Here is a 24,392-nt window from a genome sequence, read left to right as displayed (position 1 = left end):
TGTCTATAAATGGTCTGTTTATACATGTGCTTTCATCCAAAGTGCTTTACAATTTTGCTGCTCATTCTTCCATTCACGCACACACACAGCTACTTGGGGTTCAGTTTAGACATGTAGGAAGGTTAGGGAGTCGAACCTCTGACTGTATTGTCAAAGGACAACTCACCCAATGATCTACAGATCCCACCTCGTGTGTGTTTGTAATGCCAGTCACACAGACCATTATTTGACATAACTGCCCTTTGCTGCTCTGCTGAATGCAGCTACCTCATGTTCAAATATATACTGTGACATATACCACCATACTTTATGTTTACAACAGTTTTGTTTTGATGACATACAGCTACAATTGGTTTTTGTCAAGATTTCTAAAGCTATATGGGCAAATCACTACAGCTGTGACCTGTAAAACAGCTCTACACAATCCTCATCAAGAGAGAAAGAGAGACCTGAGGAGAGAAAAAAAAAAGCTATTTATCATCTAACTATGTGCGACTATGAAAATGTCAATTGATCATCAAGTGTTTTCCTAATCAAATTTCTCCTTTGAGTTCTAAAGTATAAGCAAGACAAAGAGAGGTAATTGAAAGACTGCAATTTTGCTATAGATTTTATTACAAAAAGCAGTTAATCTGATCTTATCTGAACATTCGTACCCTCAGAATCTGTATTCATAAGGAAAAAATTAACAAGAACATAATATAGCAATTTCTATATTACTAATTTCTATATTACTATAAGAGTAATTTCTCCTCCGCGTCTTATTTATCTTTTTTTCATTCGAGATAGATTATTTTTGGGGTAAATACGTCTCCCCATGTAGGCCATGAACTTAGTGGTGGTACAAATTTCCTGAAGTGAACCCATCTTCAAAACAGGAAACCTGCATGCTTTTCCATTTGTCACCACTGTGAATAACTGTTTACTGCACCAAGTGATGAGATATGACTAAGTGTGAAATATGACACCCGTTACTTTGCAGTAGCAGTTTGAAAAGTGGAGTTTTTGATTGAAACAGAGTTGATATTTGAATCTGTCACAACTGACAGGGGGTTTACTCATTTATAGCACATAAAAGAGTCAAACTGCAACCAGCTTGTTCTTTGCATGTGCTGCAATCACAAAACAGCAAAGGAAACAGAGAAAAATGATATTACCTGCTTCCCTTTCAACTATGACTTTTTTTTTTTTTTTTTTTTTTTTTTTTTTTTTTGTCCTTTCTGCTTATCCCGTGAGTTCAGGGTCGCCATGGCAGATCAATGTCTGCATGTTGATTTGGCACAGTTTTCACACCGGATGCCCGGTGTATCACAAATCTTAACCCTAACCCAACATCAATATTACCCAAACACTAAAACCAAGTTGTAGCTCTCAAAGAGCCATTTAAACTTGTTAGGAACAGAAAAAAAGTCTTCAGTCCTTTGCCAAAAGGTCCTTTTTTTGGCCCTAACCACATACCTTCAACATAACCATGGCAATTTAACACCTAGAGGGGCAATCTATCCCCCTATTATTAAAAAAAAATTAAAAACTTCTTCAAAGAAAATATTTATTGTTGCCATAATAAGAAGGGAGTTAGATTTTTTTTAATACAGAAAAAAAAACAGAGATGTTCCACTGTCCATTTAGTGCATTGTCAATTGTTTAGTGTTGTTATAGGTGATGCTCTACCTGGCGATACAGACATGACATGAAAACAATCACACTTAGCAACACAAACAAGGGTAGCATAACCAACACAAAAACACTTTCTTTTTCATTGTTCTCACTCTCTACTTCTTAAGCTGTACACACACACACACACACACACACACACACACACACACACACACACACACACACACAGGTACCAAGGCAAGCAGCTTGATTTCATGTCAATAAAAAAAGCAATGAGCAGACACACCCTTCATATCACAGCCATGGCGTATGTGAGCCTGGGAGTAACGTGTTATCCTGGCGTTCAGTGAGGTGAAACTTGCTCCACTTTATTCATAGAGGCTTAACAAAGCAGAGTGCAGTTCTGGGCTTTCACTAAATTCTTCAGGTGAGGTGTGTTTGGAGGAGGTGTGGCCTGTGTTGGGAATGTTTTACCAAAATGGGAGGAACTCCTTATTTAATTTTTTTTTAAATCAAATGAGACACTGTGTGATGATGATGTATGAGTGTGGTGAGCTCAATCAGAAAATATGTGGAGTAACCACGAAAAAGACCATTAACTGTAATGGAATTGTGTGCCAGAGATGTGTTCAACCAGCCACTGGTAGAACAGTGGATGTGGTGTGCAGTGAAATAAAATAAAACTAGTTCACCCTCAAACAAAAACGATCAATGGCTCTCAGCTTGTCCCTTCAGAGGTCACCACAGCAGAACATATTCTGCAAGTTGATTTGGCATGCGTTTTTAAACCGGATGGCCTTCCTGCTGCAACCCTCCCATTTTTTTGTCCGGGCTTGGGACTGGCACCAAGGTTACCCTTGGTGGCTGGGTGGGGGCACACCTGGTGGGGTGGGATTTGAACCCGCTGCCTTCTGTATCCCAACCCAATGGTCTACAACTGAGCCACAAGGCCAACTTAGTTCTCCCTCAAACACTCCATATAAAAAGAAATCAGAAAAGTACTCTATCATTTATTGGGATTCTTAACACTGGTATGTTTAACTGCCATCACGGTGTGTTGAATTTTTGTAATTGCACCATGTTGTGAGGACTCCTTGTCTGTCTATATTCATTCTGAAAAGCATCACCAAAGTGCTGTAATAGAGGAGTGCTTATCTCTGTACAGATTTGATGAAGATAGGACAAATTAAACCACTTCTTAGTCAAACGAATCAAAAGGTATGCCAGTAACTAATGTGCATGCCTCACAAGATGGCACCCCTGCATCCCCAACACTTAACACTATAGGACAGAAAGTCACACTGTCAGTAGTGCCAATGCCCATAATCACACAGCTGTTACCCACACGGTTTTATAAAATCCGGGGCTGCAGGTGGACTGTACAGATATTAATACAACAAACACAGAAAACAAAAACAAAAACCAATGAGGAGATCATTGATTCAAATCCACTTGGCCTTTTCTTAAAGGAAGCCTTCACTGATTTTGAGTCTTTTGGTTCTAGTTTTGGTAGTACATGTACGCAAATGCCATAAAAATTCTCACTGAATTCCGGATATCAGAATATCTCTCTACTTCTAGATGAAAAATCCCTCCAGGGGACATTACTTGGAGGAACGTTCAGTTTATATCATAGCATCTTTTTGGTCACACTATGGAGTTTGTAATCATGGTCAACCTGCTTCTATCTATCTATCTATCTATCTATCTATCTATCTATCTATCTATCCACACATGAAGTGATGTTTCAAATATAAAAAAACAAAAAAGTTATGCACACCATTTTTATTCCACTATCTCAGCTGCTCAGAATATACAGCAGAGTTTCATTATACAATATGCCAATATCTGCCAGCCTTACAATATGCTCACATACTTTGCATTCATGTCACGGTCAATGTGTTTGCCAAACACACAAAGCAAACAGATACTTCACGATTAAGTCTTGGGAAATATGTGCAAACTTTACACACGAGCACACACACACACACACACACACACACACACACACAGTATTGTATAATGTGCTCATAAAACAAATCATATGCACTGTGCAACACAGAGACTCCCTCTCCGAGGAGGTGACGATGGAAACAAACTCGTAACTACAGTAGGACCTGTAGCCACAGGGCTCACAACAGCTCAACAGAACAGTGCTGGAAAAGAGCAAGTTTAATTAGTTTGCTCAGTTTGTACAATCACTGTATTCACAAAGGAACATAAACTATTTCACATGGTTGTGTGGCATCGATGATTAAAAGTTTAAATTAAAAATTAATAATGTTTATCTCACAAATTTTTCAGTTTTTTTGCAAAAGGTAAGATGTCTCTGCTGAACAATACCTACTACATAAATATTAATAACATACAGTTAATTTGGTGGTAGTTGTTAATACAGTAAGTTTATTGTTGTTGAGTAAGACTACCAATATTTGCATTGGTTTGTGATGACGTAAGACTAGCTAAAGCTAAACCAGGTTTTTCAGAGGAGGAATATTAAATACGTGCAAAGACTCATTTAAAAAAACTAAATAAAAAAAACAAAAGAAAACAACAACAGGCATTGTGTGGTCAAGTGGTTTACCGCGCTGTATTTTGGTTTCATTTGGATTCAACAAGGGTGGAATTAGGACAGTGACATTATGATTATTTTCAATAGTTTTTGCCAAAGAACAAAAACTGGCTTATCTCTCTTATTCAGACACTTAGCTAAATAAAAAGCCCTTCTCTTAAACCAGCAACAAGCAGGAGATCACCATAGAACCATTGACAAACACTTCTCAGTACTTGAGTGTAGTTGACTTAAGTGTGACCATAAACCAAATACGGTGGTGTTGTTCACTCTGTCAAGTGTCATGCCAGCACATGCTATCATGCTATTTTGTACAGATAAAATCTTTATCTCAACCATCTTAGTTTAGTCTTTAGCATGCAAACATTTCCTAATTTGTAATAAACCTTCAACTTGCTATTACTTTGCCCAGTGGCTTGATGTGAGTCAGTCACTGTGAATGTGCAAGATCTCCAGTGGAATTTGAAGCGTTTCAAAGCATTTAATATGTTCAGTATCAACATACAGTTGGACAGAAAAGTTTGCATGCTCTTATTTTGAAATGGCAAAAAAAAGTAAGATTTTTTTTCTTCGGCAATGTAATAGTTAATGCACATTTTGTACAAATGTTGCTTTATTTTTGTTATTTTGGATAATCCAAAATAACAAAAATGATTAAGTGTATGAAAATGTATATTTTAGTAAAATAATGAAAATGATATCAGTGCAAACGTGTGCATCCCCTTGACAAATTTAATAAACTAATTAGAAATTAACTTTAATTTCTAAAAGGAACATTTATACTAGCTTACTGTGTATTAATATACAGTACTGTTGATGAAAAGAATATACTGTAAAGTGTATTTCCGTTTCTGTATAGACAGAATTTAAATTTTTTAAGAGATATTTCCAGTACACTGTATATTGTTACATGTATTCATTAGTTGCAGTTTCTAAATTAAAGTTTTACTACACTAGGACCTGTGGCCACAGGGCTCACAAATGCTCAACAGAACAGTGCTGGAAAAGAGCACGTTTAATTCGTTTGTTCAGTTTGTACCATCACTGTATTCACACAGGAACATAATACTATTTCACATGGTTGTGTAAATTACAAATGAAAAATGTTTATCTCACAAATTTTCCTGTTTTTTTTTTTGCAAAAGTTATGATGTCTATCGTGAACAATACCTACCAAATAAATATTAATATCATGCAGTTAATTTTTCACACAATTATTTGCTGGCTAAAAGGTCAAGGCCTTTAAACGAAGCAGTTTCTGCTGTTAAACCACTTTTTATAGCTTAAGGAAAGCTTTGCCTTTGGAGCCTGAAGAAACCTTTAACTTGCCATTTTTTCCAGTCCTCAAAAACGCTTAGTGGTTTTAGTAATGCTGTTCAATTTTGACTAGTAAAGCTTGAAATTGGGGTAAATCTTAACCAAAGTGGTTGTAATTCACATGTTCCGTCCATCTTTGAAGGTGGATCACTTTACAGCAGACAGACACAATCTCTGCATATTATAAAATGTTCTGGCATCTTAACTTTCAGCTTTTGATTTTGAGACATAGATGAGGTTTTCACATATTTTTCAGACAGATTATTTGACTTTTTTGTAAATTAATCTGTTTCTCATCTAGAAGGCCAATCACTTGACCAGGAGTGACCAAGAGAGCATCAGCCTCAGTTAGTGCATGTCATCGTAGCTTTATGGTTTTGATGAATACAAGAGTATAAATATGGACAGCGTTGCACCTATAAGCCTTAACACACTCAGCACTCTTGTTTCCCATGTGCACACTAGTTTTCTCGATTTTCATTTTAATATCAATCCTATTATTTAATATGTCTTTTTCACTATTGATACGGAAAGTATTGGGGCTAAAGGTGGAGGAATAATGTGCATAGTAGTGGCTGAGTAAGTTGCCCTCTGGGTATCTCTGTGTAAGCAGACTTGGTCATGGTTGATTTGTGGAGTTAAGAGTTGATCAAACCATGAGGATAGAGGTGCAGTTGATCAACTAGGGTCATTTCTTTAATTCAAATTCAGTATTTGTCATCATAAAAACATCTCACATAAGAACACTAACTTTGGGTCAAGTACCTTTAAAATAGTAATATTACCAATTTACATTGTCCGTAAATTGTTGGCAAGTGTTTTGCAAAAACCTACATTTCAGGTTAATCACCATTTAAGTAACTTGACTTCCTGCTGCCTCTTGTACATGGAATAATCAATGCTGTACATAAAGCAGCATAGCTGATCATTCCTCCTGTATTTGGTACCTACAACCCTTAGTGCATGTCATCGTAGCTTCATGGTTTCGATTAATACAAGTTTCATTTTAATATCAAACCCATTATTTGCCCATTATTTAATCTGTTTTATTCACTATTATCACAATTCATTTTAATTAACAGTTATTCATTCATTGAAGAAACCTGCTACACAGCTAGATCCAGAGGCTATTATTAGCAAGTCACAGACATGGCAAACTACAACTATTCATCAGACCACATTTTAGTTTTTCTAGTGAGAAAAGTAGATTGATTAGATAGAATAGTTTCTGTAAAGTTTTTGTAAAATTTGTAAAAATATAAATTTTTTGGTTGCCTTTTTAATTTAGGTTAACACACTGGCCAAATGTGCCAATCTGCTGTTAGTTCCACATTTCAGTTTCTACTCTTTCATACACCTTTCATGATAAGTAAGGCTGCCTGTGACTGTCAAAAAATTTCAATATACTGTATCTATACCAACACTATCAATTCTAACAAGCACACACAGATTACCCATTTACTGATAAAGAGATCTTATTTCAAAATTGCTTCATACCTTGAGCCACAGACTCATGCATTAATCATGCATGACTGTGGATGAGTCACATATTTTAGATTTAAAAAAAAAAACATCAACCATACTACCATCCAGGTTGCAGGTTAATAGTGGTGGAGCGAGTGTTGAGATCTTTCACTTCAAGTATTTGAAGTAACATTTTCCAATCGTTTTTTAAATCCAAAAATGTGTTTCAAAGCCTCTTGTGATGTTTTGCAGATTATTGACTCTCCATCATAATTAATCAGCCCTCATTTATTGTCATTTATTTGTTTTATTATTAGCATATTATTCACAATAAAACATTTCAGTATGCAATTATCTGCTTATATGCTAAATATGACTAGTGTATGCCCTCAGAGGAACAGCTGTGACAAATATGCTGGGGGACTTTTATTGATGCAGAGACTGAACTTACCTCAGTAAGTAACACCTCAAAATACTTTCTAAACAATTACAATTAGAACTACATTATTAGTTTGACACGTTAGATTTCAATGTAATTATATTTTGCACACTCATAAAAAATTTGTTCTCCAAGGAGGAGTGTATGGTTATATCATGTAATTTTAAACAATGGATATTCATATTAAATTTATTACCACCATTATGTTTGGTTAAAAAGGGAACAGTGGCTGTTGTACAACAATGCTTGTATAAGGGGAAAATAAAATGCAATAAAATACTGTCCCTGAACATCATTATTACACTGAAGAGTCACACAGTAACATGGTAACAAGTAATTAAGGCTATGACTTCACACTTTTTTACTTTCCTAATTTGAAGCCTGTGCACAAAGACAAGTTGGGGCTTCCACATTACAGAGGTAATGTTTCTCCAAGGAAATTGTCCTAACTAATGTCAATTGTTTGATAAAGCCATTTTTCACATCATTCCAAAATAAAGAAATAAAATTAATCACATTTAATTTAGTCACCCAGCTTTTTCATATATGTCGTTGCATTATATTGTTCCTGAAATTCAAACTCAGGTGCTGTCACTCAGGTAAAAGCTGCCATAGCAACACATCAATAGTGTCCTGGGGAGCTGAAAGTAACTCACATCATTTTCCTCTTTGACTTGCACCATCTCCATTTTCACCTTCCCCCACCCCCATACTAATCTGCCATGACACATTTTCACTGTTACAACCTAAATGTGAAGCCAGAAATTCAAAAAACGAATGAATAGAAGCTAATATAGTTGTTAAAAAAATAAAAGCACAAAAGGTGATCGTAGTAACTGATTGCTGACCTTGATCTGTGAGTGCCTTTGTACACTCTTCAGGCCTGAGCTTAGACAATGGGTGGTACGCTTATGCTTCTGACGTTAATCTCACCCCACGTCAGCTCATTGTTACACTCAGAGTGACACTGGCTGTTTTATACTGAAGAGGGACACTTTTAAACTCCTATGTTATATGTTGTTACACTTTTCTAGCGTGTATACTAGGATTAAAAGTATTCACCAACATTACAACTAATCATAATGAAAATCTTTAACCTGCAAAAATATGTCTTTTTTTAAGGTAACCTTTAATTACAAGTCCTTCATTGCCCGTTAATAATCTGCCTAAACTCATTCATGACTAAGTGTTAAATATTCCACTTTCAACTCATGACACTGAAGAATTGTCTCAAGGATTTTGACAGGCAACAAGATTTCTAATTATATGAATCAAAATTAAATGGAAACACTTAAAATTGAAAATTAATTCAAGGAGACCTTGTTTAAAGAGGGCATGGTGATTGAAAAAATATATATTTTACTGAGCAGAACAAGCTTACAAAACAAACATAAGGGGCTCTGTTCCAGTGGGAGGAGAAATATAATAAAATGAGACTAAACACAAAGGGGATGTTATAGTGGAATGGCAACATGCCCTGGTACCATCACAACACAGAAACTATACTCAGCCTCTGCTGGGAGTGTAGGGGGAGCAGGGAGGAGGAAGGAAAATGTGGGTGGACAATTGAAGAGGAATAGAACACATTACAGCAGGGCAATGAGTTCGGTTGTGATCACGATAAGGAAATGTCTAAATCTGTGACAATTTTTACTGCCATAATGGAAAAATCTTCTATAATTATAGATACAATGTATCTACATAACTACACATTTATCTCTATACATCTGTCCATTCATTCATCAATTGTAACCGGTTATCCTACTTTGGTTCACAGGGAGCCTGAGCCTATCACAGTTGTTATTGGGCGAAAGGCTATGTCAGGATCAAATCAAGCAAGTCACATTCATACCTACTGGCAATTTTTAGATTCACCAATTAACCTAACATGCAGGATTTTGGACTGTGGGAGGAAACCAGAGTATCTGTAGGAAACCAACACAAGCAAAAGCAATACTCACAGAAATAGAATTATATTATATTTCATTATGAATAAAAATAACAGACCTCTGCATATATTTGTTTATTTTCTTGTGTGTCAAGATGTAAAGCTCAACGAATAAAAACAACCAATAAATGTTTTCTAAGGTGAACCATTAGCATGATGTGTTTTGAAAATAAATTACAACATGAAGCTTGTCTTATTCAAGCTGTGATTACCTTCTCTTCAGGGTGTGTTTGTTTCTCTCACTGCATTTTATTAGTTAGCTGCTCATGACTGGTGATACGGAAAGTATTGGGGCTAAAGGTGGAGGAATAATGTGCACAGTAGTGGCTGAGTAAGTCGCCCTCTGGGTATCCCTGTGTAAGCAGACTTGGTCATGGTTGATTTGTGGAGTTAAGAGTTGATCAAACCATGAGGATAGAGGTGCAGTTGATCACCTAGGATCATCTCTTTAATTCAAATTCAACAGTATTTGTCATCGTACAAACATCTCACTTACTAACACTAACTTTGGGTCAAGTACCTTTAAAATAGTAATATTACCAATTTACATTGTCCGTAAATTGTTGGCAAGTGTTTTGCAAAAACCTACATTTCAGGTTAATCACCATTTAAGTAACTTGACTCCCTGCTGCCTCTTGTACATGGAATAATCAATGCTGTACATAAAGCAGCATAGCTGATCATTCCTCCTGTATTTGATAGCAACAGCCTTAGTGCATGTCATCGTACCTTCATGGTTTCGATTAATACAAGTTTTATTTTAATATCAATCCCATTATTTGCCCATTATTTAATCTGTCTTATTCACTATTATCACAATTCATTTTAATTAACTGTTATTCATTCATTGAAGAAACCTGCTACAAAGCTAGATCCAGAGGCTATTATTAGCATGGCAAAAAAATAACAGAATGTGCACGACGGTTTCATATATCTATAATTGCCTAGCACAAACCAACAGAACCATCTCTGCCTTGTGGTTGACCTACTTCTTTGAAGTATAGAAAGTCACAGACATGGCAAACTACAACTATTCATCTGACCACATTTTAGTTTTTCTAGTGAGAAAAGTAGATTGATTAGATAGAATAGTTTCTGTAAAATGTGTAAAAATATATTTTTTTGGTTGCCTTTTTAATTTAGGTTAACACACTGGCCAAATGTGCGAATCTGCTGTTAGGTCCATATTTCAGTTTCTACTCTTTCATACACCTTCCATGATAAGTAAGGCATAGCTGATCATTCCTCCTGTACTTGATAGAAAAAAATCATCAAAGTCAGCAGCTCTACAGGTCTGAAGCAGTCATAACCCCTTTGGTTTCTAGGTTACACAGGAGATAAGAAAGGCCACACGGTCAGCCTGTGGAGCTGAGATGGTTACTTCTATCCTGACAGGACAAATTTCATATTTATTCGCTCTGACTTTGTCAGGCTTCAGTTTTACTTGTTTCAAGTTTCCTATTTGCTGCTCTTGTTTCATGCCGGGCAGGTTAAAGCAGACTGTGCCATAAATATCTGGATCCACAATTAAAATGTCTTTCATTTTGTTCACTTTAGACTGATGCGTCATTGTAAAACTATTATCGTACTGAATGTTCAGATGAGGAGAGGATGAGAAATAAAGATGTCTGTGTGTGCCCTCGTAGTTCATTTGTCACTTCTTTCTCTCTCTTATTCTGCACTGATTAATTAAGATGAAGAGCCAATCAGGGTGGGCTCTCGCACTGATGGGGATTTTTACGGAGTCAAAGAGATGAATTGGCTGAAAAGCCACGAACATGCATATGACTAGTGTCAACAGTTCTGTACAAAGGTTAACAAACTCCCCACTATTGTCTGACAGGTGAATGTCAGCTTGGTGCATCCACGCCTCAGTTGCTTAAACCTACAGTATGCAATTTTTCCCTACTTTTTGTCTTAATTAGATAGGACCAAGTGGATAGCAGACAGAAAACATAAGGGGAGAGATGACCTACAAAATGTAGCAGAACAAGTCAGACTCAAACTTGTGACACTGTAGTTGTGGAATGTGCTCTAACTAATCAGCTATCAAACCACTCCCAGCATATAACTAGTACTATTTTTTACAAGAAAGATCTTCCAAGCTTCTTTTAATGTGCAAAGGTGCCGTTGCAGCTTCCTGTGATCCATGCACATTGAACAGCAGTGACATGAATGCATCTTATTTGTTTGCACTGGTTTGCATTATAGACCAGGCTCCATACACTATATAGCTGGAGTATTAGGAGAGGACAACAGTGTTGAGACCTACATGAGATAAAACCTAATGTGTGGATAGTTTTTATGAATAATATAATATTATTAGATCTACTATTATCTGTATTATGTAAAATTATATGTGTGTATTTCAACATGTGACAAAACTGGGCTTTGTGGCAATTGTGTGTGCTTCTGAGGGTGTGTCAGCAACGGCTCTCTAGTAGGATGTGTGTGCAAAGAGTGGGATTAAAGTTTGATAAGTTTGAAAAGACTCAGAGTGCTGAATGTTTTTGCATTCTCACCTTTACAAAAAAATCTCAATGAAAAGGGTTTATTCACTAAACCAACAGTGGCAACTAACAGAGTCCAAATTTACTTAAAAGGTTTCATTATCTCATCTGGGTTTCAGAGGTGATCAGGAAACCAGGGTTCAGCTTGTAACCACTATCTGCACCTGTCAGTGTTCAGTCTTATCAGCTCTTACTAAAACACTGATGTGCTGATAGCCAAATACACTGGCGACAGGCATGATAATAACCTGGCTAAACTGTTCCATGTGTCAGTGGTATGAACAAATCTTCAAAAAGTCAAAAAATAGATCACATTATTATTTTATTATTTTTGCAAGCCAGTGCTTTACTATTCAAGTTTCACAATGATAACAACAGCGTCAGCAGGAAGATCACATGAATGTGTGTAAAGGTTGAGCGCTCTCATGGCTTGCACTCCGCTAGATTGTGAACGACAGTAATGTACACAACTCTCCTCTCTCTGGACTCAGCCGCATTCACATCTCCCCCTGACAGTGTTTTTATCCAAAGATGAAATATACAACTGCTCCCAAATGAGACTCATGCAGTGAGACTGGGATAATTATGAAAAACCCCTACACACCACCAGATAATCAAAGGGTCTTGTCATCTCTGACATGTGGAGCCTGCTCTGCTTTGCTTGTGTGTGTTTCTAGGTGCGTTTGTACAATGGCGAGTGTATGAGAGAAAGTACATTTTCACAGTGGTTGTTATCAAAATCTTTCCAATGCTGGTAGAGACTGTTGATAGTGAAGACAGCAGGTTAAAGAAAGCCCTGTGACAGCTTCCTTTTCCATCTGACTAAACCATTTCTAATGCAAAGAAACTGTCACAGTGTAAATAAAAGAATGTAATCTCCTTTTCACTTCTCTGACACATTTGTAATTGAGCCTTGGTTGCCAAATCCCTTTGCAAACGTGTGGACTAATGCTCTTTCACATGGTGAATGACATAATGTAAACAAACCGGCAGGTATACTCTATAGACATGACACTGCCTGACACTATACAGCACATCCATAATACGATTGATATGGTGTTACGGTGGAGCTGCTGCCTGACTACGTCCAATTTAGTGGACAATCTGACATCAGAGGACCCTTATTAAGGCTCTGCTGAGGAGCACACATCCAGGTCAATGTTATTTAACTGGTAGACAAAAGTAACAAGGATAAAAACCAAAAGCTAAGTGAGGGTAGTGACGAGCGTGTGTTTTTGTGATGCAGATAACAAGATCACTCATCCCCACTAACTATTAGGAACTAGTCAAACCTGAATGACCAGGAATTAAGATTGCTCTCTCTCTCTCTCTCTCTCTCTCTGTCTGCATGTTTGTATATGTGAGAGAATCAGAGTCTCTGTTCAGAAACTACTGTAACATACCAACGACTCAATGTGCTGCCAAATTATTCAAAAAATTGGTTTATACTGCAAGTCTGCCCCACTGCCCAGTAGCTGATTTCTGAGTAACTTTTTTCACATTCAGTCTTCGAATTTCTTTTCATAATTGTTACTTAAAATAGAAACAAATGATACAGACTTATGGATACCAGTTAGGAAAAAATGTTTTGTCCACCATTTTAGACAATTTTACAAAACACTGCCATGCCATGACCACCCACAAAACTGAGCAAAAAGAGGAATGGGAAAGCAACAGAATTAACAAAATCCAAATCTGATTCAGAAGACAAAAGCAAAACACTGTATTTTGATTTTGAAAATCAATTTTTTGTTTCCCTAATTTAGGCATTTAATGGGGGATCCATTCTATGTCAGCAATAAATTAATTAGTTTAAAAAAATCATATGGGGGGCAGACGGGTCTACTTCTCTATCCTGATCCCCTACAAGTATGCATATTCACACATTTTTAGTGGCAGAGTTCACACTGTGTTAAATGTGATAAATGTAAACATTACTTCAGCTTTCTGGGAACTGCTGTCTCCTTCAACAATATTCAGCAGATTCAAATTTATAATGTGTATAATGTAAATGTGATAGATTAGGGGCATATGTTTTGTTTGAATAAACAGTTGTTTAAATTATTTACATTTGATGGAGATGGGGCAAAGGTAAGGTAGGTCCTCTACTGAGAAACTGTGTTGAGGCTTTTCAGAATACTCCAACTCACAAACAGAAAGACAGAACATCCTCACAAGATGGTGCACAAGAACAAACATTCAACACAGTGTGATGTCAGGACACTCTTCACTGAGCATCTTTGGCACAAACATTTACCAGAGTTGGATTACATAAGCAAATTCAATACTGAATTAAATTCAGGTTGAATAAAACTCATTTCCTTTCTCATTAACCGTGCCTTACCTTTAGCTCTGTCTAGCTACAGTGTTTTACAAATTTTCTAAATTTCCAGCAGACTGGTTGTACTGTATGCAAAACTTCCATAGCACAAGCAGTGACCATGTCCTCTGTCCATGTCCTGTAAACACCACTACAGTATGGCTGAACTCCTCCACCCCACTTTTCTTTCCATCCCATCCTCCCTTTCATCGGTGTGTCTCATTCTTCTTATTTTTGTATTTTTTTTCTGTGACAACACACCTCTGAGAGCATGTGTCTTAGGTTCCCCAGGGCTATAAGCCTAACTGTCACTTTCATAAATACAGAACACAGACACAAGCAAACACCTATTCTACTTATTCTATCCAGTAAAGTAAACAAGAAGATCTACATACTGAAATAACCATTGGCTAATTGACAATTTAGCTACAGTATTTATTATTGTACATTTTAATTTTACTATTTATTGAAGCACACAGAAACAAATGTTCCTGCTTATTTGTGTGGCAAAATCTATTTAAAATCAAAAAAGTACAGAAAATAAATGTTTCAGCTCAGATCTCACAAGATGACTTCAAAAGTTGTCTTGCAATACCAGTGTTGTTTATTTAACAATTCAGGAGCTAAAATTCCATTCAAATTTTTCTCTGTACTTTTAAATTGGATCACAAGCAAAGACTAGCAGGGCCTCACATCACACCACCACTGTCCAATCTAAATGAACACAGCACTGGAATATAATTTATGGAGATATAAAAAAAGTAAAAATCACCCTCTCAGGATGGCAGGCGCAAAAAAACACTCCTCTGAGAACCTTTCCCCACACACAGTCACACAAAATTGAAATTATTAAGTTACACCTTTCAAGCATATGTTCATCTCCATCCACTCTGGATGGATGGTCCATCCAACTTCCCTCCATCTAATGCTCTCTTTTCCCAAGTGTTACCGTGGCAATGAGGAGAGCCACCCGAGGCCAGCGCATTAACGCTAATTGCCATGTTACTAGTCCCTAAGGTAGCAAAGGTAAACAGTGTGCGGGGTAATGGATCACCATGGTGATAAAGTCACAGCTGCTCTCGAGAGTTGTAAAAGAGGTAGTTCATCTGAACAGCTTGTTGGGGAAACTGATGAGACAGTCGAGAGAGAAAGAAAGAGAGAGAGCCGTGACGACAACTCTTAAATAATAAAAAAAATAAATAACTAGTGGGCTGCCAGAAATAATTGGCACCAGTATTTGGCACAAAGAAGGAGTTAATACTGAACTTTAACACTGTTCTAAGTCCTTCCTTAACTCCCTCAGTCTCCTTTTCCCCATCCTACTTGCATCCTCTTGTGAAAGACAATCACATCATTGAGCAGAAAAGGATCCACGCAGCTAAAAAGTCGACTTTCCAGCCCTGAACCAGTACAATGTGAGCGTCAATCTACCGGTTCACACTCTGTCATTGTCTGTTTCTCTGAGCTGGGCTTAAGGTTTTTCTTTTTGTGCTGTTTCCAAGTTTCACTAAAATTTTTGTGGCACTTGCTTCCAGTCTGCACTCAAATGCTTGCATTCTGCTAATCTCTTACATACTATGTCTTGTCCATTCATTCACTCACAAACACACACAATCACTCATTTGTGATTCTGCTCATCTGACAATGTGTGTACTATACTCCCTAAGATTGCCACCATGTGCAGCATTTACCAGTTTAGCTACATTGTGCTCTACATTAGGGCACATATGACTGCCTCTGCTGTTTGCCCCCTTTAGAATGAATTTACATTTTAAGTCCATGTAAAGAAGAAAAAAAACCCAGTGAAACAAAAATAAAGAAAGTTTAAAGAAAGAAGTGCTGGTAATAGTACTTCCACATCCTCTCCGAACACTGTTTCAGCTCCATTCCTCTATTGTAAAACAGAGCTGCTGTATTGGATTGTATTAGATAATACAGGTGGAACTAATGTAGTGGACAATATGTGTAAATGGACAATATATTCCAGCGCTTGAACTGAATGATCACTGCTAAAGGGAATGTTCCCTGACAGACTCCACATGAATGAACATTTGCCTTAGGATCCATATTGCCAAAACACAATGAGTGTGAACACACACCAATTACAGGGAAGTGTCTACTGATAACAACTTCTGTTATTTATAATTTCTTGCTTAACTTAATAAAACAATTTTAAACATAAAAATTAATTTAAAAAGGTCAACATGAGCAATGATCAGCCTATAATAGCTTCTGTGGCTTTGTACCTTCTGAGAAAATGACTCTGGTGTTCATGGCGAGAGGTACTTAACAGAAAGTAATTGTAATGAACTGGGGTTTGGAAGGATCTGAGTAGAAAAGCTCCAGAAACCAAGTAGAACACCTCCAACAGGAAGATGCAATCAAGCTGCCTAATGGAAAATGAAGGTTTTATTAAAAACTGGCCCTTGGTGGCTAGGACAACCCTTGTGGGGTGGGATTTGAATCTGTGGCCTTCTGCTTCTGTGGCCTTCTGCTGGCCTCCGCTGAGTCACCAGGCCCCCGATATTATGCTGTGTCATTATTTTGTCTAATACCTGTTTTGGGGTTTGAATGAGACTAGTTGATTCTCTTTTAATCCCAAGCAAGACAAAAATACTGGAAGTGCAAAGTAACTAACGGGGACGGCTGTAGCTCAGTTGGTAAGGCAGTTGTCCACAGACCACAGGGTCAGTGGTTCAAACCCCGGTCCCGAAGCGTATATGTCGAAGTGTCTCTGGGCAAGACACTGAACCCCCAACAACCCATTCCCATCCCCAGCTGTGCAGTGCTGGTCCAAGCCTGGTAGAAATTGGGAGGGTTGCGTCAGGAAGGGCATCCGGCATTAAAACTTTGCCAAATCGACATGCGGACAATGATTGGCTGTGGTGACCCTGAACTCACAGGATAAGCCTAAAAAAAAAAAAAATACTAAAAAAAACCTTTAATCACTAACACATAATAAATCACATCATTCATTTAAACCATTAGTTGAAACTGCTATTTATTTGCCCTTTCATGCTTCACTAACTCAGATGTTAATGGGATGCAATGGGACATTTTGCCAGCTGGTGCATTTAAAGCATTTGGTCTTTGTGTACATTGGCCTATACTTATAAGGAGTTGTTTTTCGGCATTGAACTCTATCTGCTTTAATCTCCGTTTCCAATAAATAGTGTGAACAAGGAAGAGCCCAGTGGAGTCGGCTGAGTTCAGGTGAAGTGTTAAGTCACTAAGACCCCGACGGGCTCCCCTTGTGCAAGTAAAAGACAAAAGTCGACTCCTGTGTGATTTCACTGTTGTTGAACTGTATTTCCAGGAGTAATCAGCGCTGTTGTGGTTGTCAGAAACCAACATAAAGGTTATCTTACAGGAAAACTTTAGTGCAAACCAGAAGCCAAATGCTTTAAACTCCCTGTGGATTCACTTAAACTCCGAGTCAAAAACAAGAACATATACATTTCTGTTAGATTTATATATTGCATGTGAGCCTGTTTGTGTTAACTGGGCACACATGCACAAGCCTCATGTCCATTGAGACACCTTTTCCTAAAGCTCTTTGTGATGGCCCCTGCCTGGCATGGCAGGACATAATGGGGACCGAAAAGCCATCCATCCAATCCATTGGTTCTAAAGATAAAATTAGCAAAAAGCAAAAACGCTGAAGCTTTTTATTGTCATCAGATAAACCTTGTAATGTTTTTTAACAGATGGGGGACTGTGGATTTTGGCCATCATTTACACAGGGAGCATGTTTTGGTGGGATGTCTTAGGCCTATGTTAACAGAAGAAGTGGCTACAGCAAGAAAAATGTGCCCTTATGGAATCCTCCACTCCTCAGATCTGTCAATGTGAAGAAAAGTAAAAGGAGCATGCAGTATTACTAAGTTAGCTGCAGAAATTAGGTTCCCCACTAGTACACGTGACCATGGCCATATTTAGCTCCCGTACAACTGATTTATCAACTGAACTGTGATCTGTAAAGCTGTGATTTCTTAATAACTATTAATACATGTTTGAAAGAAAATGATTAACTTACAGTAGTCATGCTGAAACACTTTACAACATAGGCTACGTCACAGTAATAATAATAATAATAAAAATAAACTGCACTACTGTAAATACAGTAGATTATAAAGATCCATCCCATCAACCAATTAACAGTAATCTATAATAAAGCATCTAAATGTACATTTGATTTAATTTCATTTAGTAATATTTGTCTAGATTTTGAAAACAGTAACGCTTTAGTATAAGATTACATCTTTTATTTTATAATCTCTCTATCATTTCACCGTCAGCTGACTGTATACATGGTCTGAAGCAAGTGTGAGCTGTGCACATTTTGTGTTTATACACAGACACACACCAGAATATGCGGGGGGAAAGGTGTCTGCATGGGTTTTGTGCACACACTGTGTATTTTTGGTCCCTGGATTTTTTAGCACAACTAATAAATCATGTACAATAAGGGGCATAAGTTACAGAGATAACTAAAATATATGACACATTTGAGTTATTACTTTACACCGAACTGGGCCAATTCCAGGGTTTGATTTTCATCAAGAAAAAATCCTTTACAAAGACTGGTTCAGAATAGAAACAATCAGCATTTATTACACACCAGTTTAATATGTTGACAGTGTAAGCAGCACAGTTGTTTGACTGTAAATCTGCTGCCAAATGCACGGATGTGGACCAGCAAATCTTGGGTTCTCGCAGGGCTTCCTGTCTGGTGTTCCACTGATGTTTTCAGGTAAGAACAATGTGAGATTAACTCATATTCCCGATTAATAAAAAAGAAAGAAAATCCCTCTTTTGACCACAGGATGTGTATGTTAACTCCTTAGTGCTGTTCCCTTACATTCTAGAAGTCCGATCTAAAGACGGACAGGGTGTACCACTATCGGGGATACAAACATGTTGCTCATTGCAAAACACCCAGCCACTCTTGACAATATCAGGAGAAGCGCTGCTTTGTTTGTTGTGTTTTACTAAACTGTAGTAGTTGCGTAGAAGTTCTTTACATAAATGGTTTTATGGATGTTGAAATAAACATTACATAATTTTAATACATGAAATGAGTTGCTGGCCTACGTTATTGACACATGCACAGCTGGTGGACTAGAGCTGCAGACGGTCCTTGCAAACAAATTTTTGCCCTGCCCAGACCCTAGCTGACTGGAGAGATGACGAAATGTACATCATGGATACAAACGTGGACACAAGAAAAGTATGAATTGGCTCCTATACGATCCACAGGGATACCATCTCTTTTTATCTCTCCATTAATGTTCTTCTGTTTATCTCAAAAGCTGCTGAACAAGTCCTGTAACATGCCTGTCGATTGAGCTGTTCATACACTTGGTACTGTAGGAATGACCGGGCTCCTCTGAGACACAGATGAGTACAGATAAAGTCTTTCCTTGTGCTTTTCAACCTTTGGGATGAGGGGTCTTCTTTTAAAGAACAGAACACTACATCATTATGGTATATTCTGGCACCTACTGCCACAAAAAGACCAAATTAGCCTTTTATCATCAGGTGGAGCTTGATGATATCACAACGTTATTAATGTTACTAGTTTCACAATGTAGGAGCAAAAAGCAGGACTGGGGCATTTTGCCACAATAAACATGGTTCATTATGGCAACAAATACATGGATTGCCCAGTCATTTATTAGTCATGTAAGGAATAAATCAATAATCCTTGGCTTATGAACTGCTGATTGGAGAAACAGGGCAGTCAAAAATAAAGAAATCACTGGAAATTTAGAATGTATCAAACAACTCCCCTATGTTCTCATGTGATATACTCCAAACCACAGCATTCAATAGAAAAGATTATGTGCAGATGAATGTATAATGAAAGGCATATGCAGCCCTAAATCATCCACAGATGCAGTAGCATCTATAAATGTAACACCATTCAAATGTTTAACAAGCACAAACCAATGAAAAGCTGAACTGCCAGAAAGCAGAAGAGTTCAGGGAGAAATGTGTGCAGCAAAAAGGGGAATAACCTCAGGATATTATTGACACGTGATCAATGACACGTCACAATGAATCTCATCACTTCACTAACTTAAGACTTTCAACAAGGACGGATCAAATAAAGTGCTGAGATTTGTATTTTTAGCCCAGAATGTTCAGGTCTCACCCGCTGTCAGGTGCCCAGTGACAGGGAACAACAGTTCATTTTTTCTTTAAGTCTTTTTAGTATAAAATTCCCTTTTTTGCTTTTGCTAAATGCATTGCAGAGATATTACAGTAACCAAAAAAAAATAAAAATAAGGAAGTTTAGTCAAAAGGCTGAAACTGTAGAAAGGGGAGGTGTCTGTGGTTTTTCCCTCCATCACTTCCACCTGGAGCATCATTTGAGTTGAAGGAAGTTCTTGAAGACTTTTATGGACAGAAAGAATAAATTGCAGCAAGTGAAACTTAATTTAATGCACCAGACTTGAACATATCCTTACTTTTGTGCTTGACCTTTCTGTTGGATGCACAAAGTCATACTGCAGAAATGTTCATACACCTGGTTTCTATGCTTTGCCTGCTTGGCCAAAATACCCCCAAAAGCCAGAGGGGAAATGAATAATAAACAAAACATGCATTAGGTTTGATATTTGCAGTTTAGTCAAAGGTGCTTAGGGGACTGAAGAAAAGGAGATGATAAAGTGTGTATTATTTATTCTACAGCCATACCTGGAGGACAAATTATGCAAGGCCGATACTTCATTAAAAACAGGAATGTCCTGTCGACTCAGTCAGCTGCCTGGATTTGATCTCATGACCTCCATTGTTACATTACACTAAGGTTTCGCTCTCAGGAACCAATTATCATTCTTTAGCAACATCATATGATAGTGTTAGTAATTGAATGACACCAAATCATCAGTAGTACCCTAAGCTTTTCTCCACTGCACCTGAGCTGGACCTGTGTGAGATGCTGAATGTGTGATTCACTTTTGCAATGGACCACATGCTGATAATGGCTCGGAAAGAAAAACCACAATCGGATCAAACTGTGAATAGAGGCTAAGTTTGTAAGCTACTTTGTCAAACCTACAGAAACCAGGTGCTTGAGGTGATCATCAAAACTAACCGCTGGAATACTTCACATACTAGTTTAAGCACACAGCTCAAGAGAGGATAAAGGAGAAAATGCATTTATTTGTGACACTGTGTAAACTTGGTGCACAGAGATGCAGCATGTTAGAAGGGACTCGTGAGAGTGTGCAAGCCATGTAAATGTCAAACTGGTCTACAAGAGTTTTATGCAAACTGTCTCATTTCTGACACATGGAAAAAAATTAAAAAAAAAAAAAAAAAACACACAGGGGAATCTGGGCGTGGATTTGTCTGACAGAAAGCTTCCAGTTTCCCCATAAATTTCAATGGTGTTTGTAGTCCCCTTTGTAGCTGGTCACAACAAGACAAACCAGTTTCTCTCTCTCTCTCTCTCTTCCTTGTTCACACACACACACACACACACACACACACACACACACACACACACACACACACACACGCACACGCACACGCACACACACACACACACACACACACACACACACACACACACACACACACACACACACACACACACACACACCCCCTTTAAAGCATTCATTGCCAACACTAAACACCTACCATACTCCTACCCCACAAGCCTACCATATCGCCAGCACCATATCCCTCCCTGATCCTGTTCTCACTAAAGTTACACAAGCAGCAGTGCTACATTGATCCCTGAGTGTCTTTTTCCACCCAACTCCTCAGTCCCTCCCCTATAATCAATACTGGCCAGGTGTGGGTGGAGGAGGTAGAGGAGAGCAGGGAGTTCCACCTTCCCCTGCGAGTTCCTCACAGAAAACGCCCAGTAAAGTCAAGTGAGAGACAATTATCAACCTCTTACTCCCTGAGCCAACAGTGTCCTATCTGCTCTCTGCTACCTCAAACCACTAGGCATTCAGCAAAGTCACTGTGTCTGATATCACATGCAGCCATAAGACAAACTTGCTGAGAACCCAAAGCATGTCATGACTGTCAACATGCAATCACTGGCCACCCGATTAGGTCCACGTCACAATATAATGCAATCCAATACAGCAGTTCTGCCATGAATTTTACTTGTACGAGGTTATAATTATTCTTTGGGAAACCCTGTTTAAAATAAATTCTAAATATTAGAACCACCTTTTAAAATAATCTCCACCACCCACTATGACCACAATAATAAGCACATAGAATTATCACCTTTCTGACAGTTCCTCCTTAAAACTGAGAAATTATAACCTTGTAGATTGTGCAGGTGTACCTAATGAAGTGGCCAGGGAGCGTATTAGCTTAGTGTGAAAACCTTTTGGTCCCCCATGGAAAGTGAGGGGAGGGGTCCCTAAGGTAGAACCATTATATCAACACATGAGCAGAGCTGTTGCTTGCCAAATTGCGTCAAATGCGTAAGAAACGTCCAGACAAACTATTTGAAGATCTGAATTAGGTCTGAATATTGTGTCATTTTGTTTGTATACATAATGGGAAACCAATCTTTTCCCACGGGGGGCACAGCCTTGCCTAGAAGACATTGTTTCTTTATTCCTGGGGCTTGCGAGAAAGCTACTGAAGTAGGACAAAGATTCCCAAAAAAAACGTCTGTGTTTTAATAAGCAAAGACTTAGTGGCCATCCAGAGGACACCTGGCAACAGGTGTTGCTCCTCCAGTCCTTTTCTCTGAACCTGAATGTTGTCAGAGGTATCTGCTCCGTACCTGCTCCTCCTGCTCCGTCTGCTCGGTGCCGCTGTTTCTGACCAGCTCCCCGATGTAGTACTGCTCCATCCATCGCCGGGCGTTCTCCGAGTGCCGGTGTGGGGGTCCTTCTATCTCGCGGCTCACGTCGGTGCCCGACCGGCGCAGTATCAGCGCCTCCCCGCCTGGGTGCATCCGCAGGAAGGCGGTCACGTCGTAGACCCTGGTCCCCAGCAGCACCCAGCAGGAGTCCTTGGTGGTATGGCAAGCCACCTCCCTCTCTGTGAAGAAGCGGGGGGACGTGGAGGGAGACATCCTCACAGCGGACATACGAAGTTTCCACCTAAACCAAAAACTGAGCACAGACACCTCCTCAGAGGACCGTCGACCTAACTACTGCACCGAATTCAGCTTCACAATTGACACCCAGAGGCTCTAAAAAAACTGAAACCTGTTCACCAGAGGATAGAGAACAGAGAGGCGGGGTCAGTGAGGCGTTCAAAAACTCGCAAAAACATCGAGGTATTCAAATAGGAGAATATCACAGCATCCAGATGTTACAGACTAATATTTCAGTACTTGACACGTGTAAACATTTGCTTCTCTTTAGCATTGTTCTTTAAAAAAAATCTAGCACTTTTACCAACATTAAACCAAAGACCACAGCTGTTTTACGAAAGAATACGAAGGCGGCCTGATTCCTATAAGCTGTGAAGGCAGCGTCAGTTTACATCCAAACTCACCTGTTGGTCCTAAGAGCCTCCTCGAGTCTGATATATAAAAGAAAATATCTACAGTTTTTAACCACATCAATGACTTACAAGAGCGAATTATTCAAACTATTTATAGTTTTATAATAGAAATGATCTGAAGGGTGACATAACATGTAGACTAAGAGGTGTCATGTGGTCGGTCATCACTTCCTCGTCATTAACACACTATAGGTCCACGCCTCTGATGCATTTAATGTTTACGTATAGACAAATGTAACAGAATGTAAATTTTGCTTTTGTAAAGCAAAGTCTCAACACCAAAGATAATTAAAAGCATTTTTATTTTGGCAACTTCCTTGATGGCAGTTTTAAATTCTGCACAACAAAACTGCGCATGTAAGGACATAGTCTATTTAAATAATAATAATTTCCTAAATAGAAAATGTATAACTTTAATATTTATTATTATTTATTATTGTTTTCTTGTTCTTGTTGTTAGGATTATTTCTTTTGTAGCGTGTCAGATAGTGTGGCTGCTGCCTTCAAGTTGCGTCGGAAGAACTAATCTACATAACGTGAAGAGTGTCAAAAGATGACACACGAGACTATGCTGATAGTCACGCTAAGAAGTATTTATTTGTGGTTTAATTAGCGCGCAGACACAACGACTGACATTTAGGTCTTTATTTAACAACAACTCCTATGTAATACTGAAGGCAGCTGGACAGAGCACTTGTCCACCAGCA

General features: G+C 38.3%; 1 protein-coding gene across 1 annotated transcript in view; it reads right to left on the bottom strand.

Moving 5' to 3' along the window:
* fa2h (fatty acid 2-hydroxylase) overlaps positions 1-23,376 on the bottom strand; it is a 31,475-nt gene extending 8,099 nt beyond the window's left edge. The window contains exon 1 of the mRNA XM_067502248.1: positions 22,955-23,376. Within this exon, the coding sequence (XP_067358349.1) occupies positions 22,955-23,263 (309 nt within the window). The 5' untranslated portion in view covers positions 23,264-23,376. The remainder of the gene's footprint in view (positions 1-22,954) is intronic.
* Positions 23,377-24,392: the final 1,016 nt, after the last annotated feature.

Source organism: Channa argus, chromosome 4 (assembly GCF_033026475.1).
Source record: "Channa argus isolate prfri chromosome 4, Channa argus male v1.0, whole genome shotgun sequence".
NCBI lineage: Eukaryota > Metazoa > Chordata > Actinopteri > Anabantiformes > Channidae > Channa > Channa argus.
This window is presented reverse-complemented; position numbering and strand designations above follow the sequence as displayed.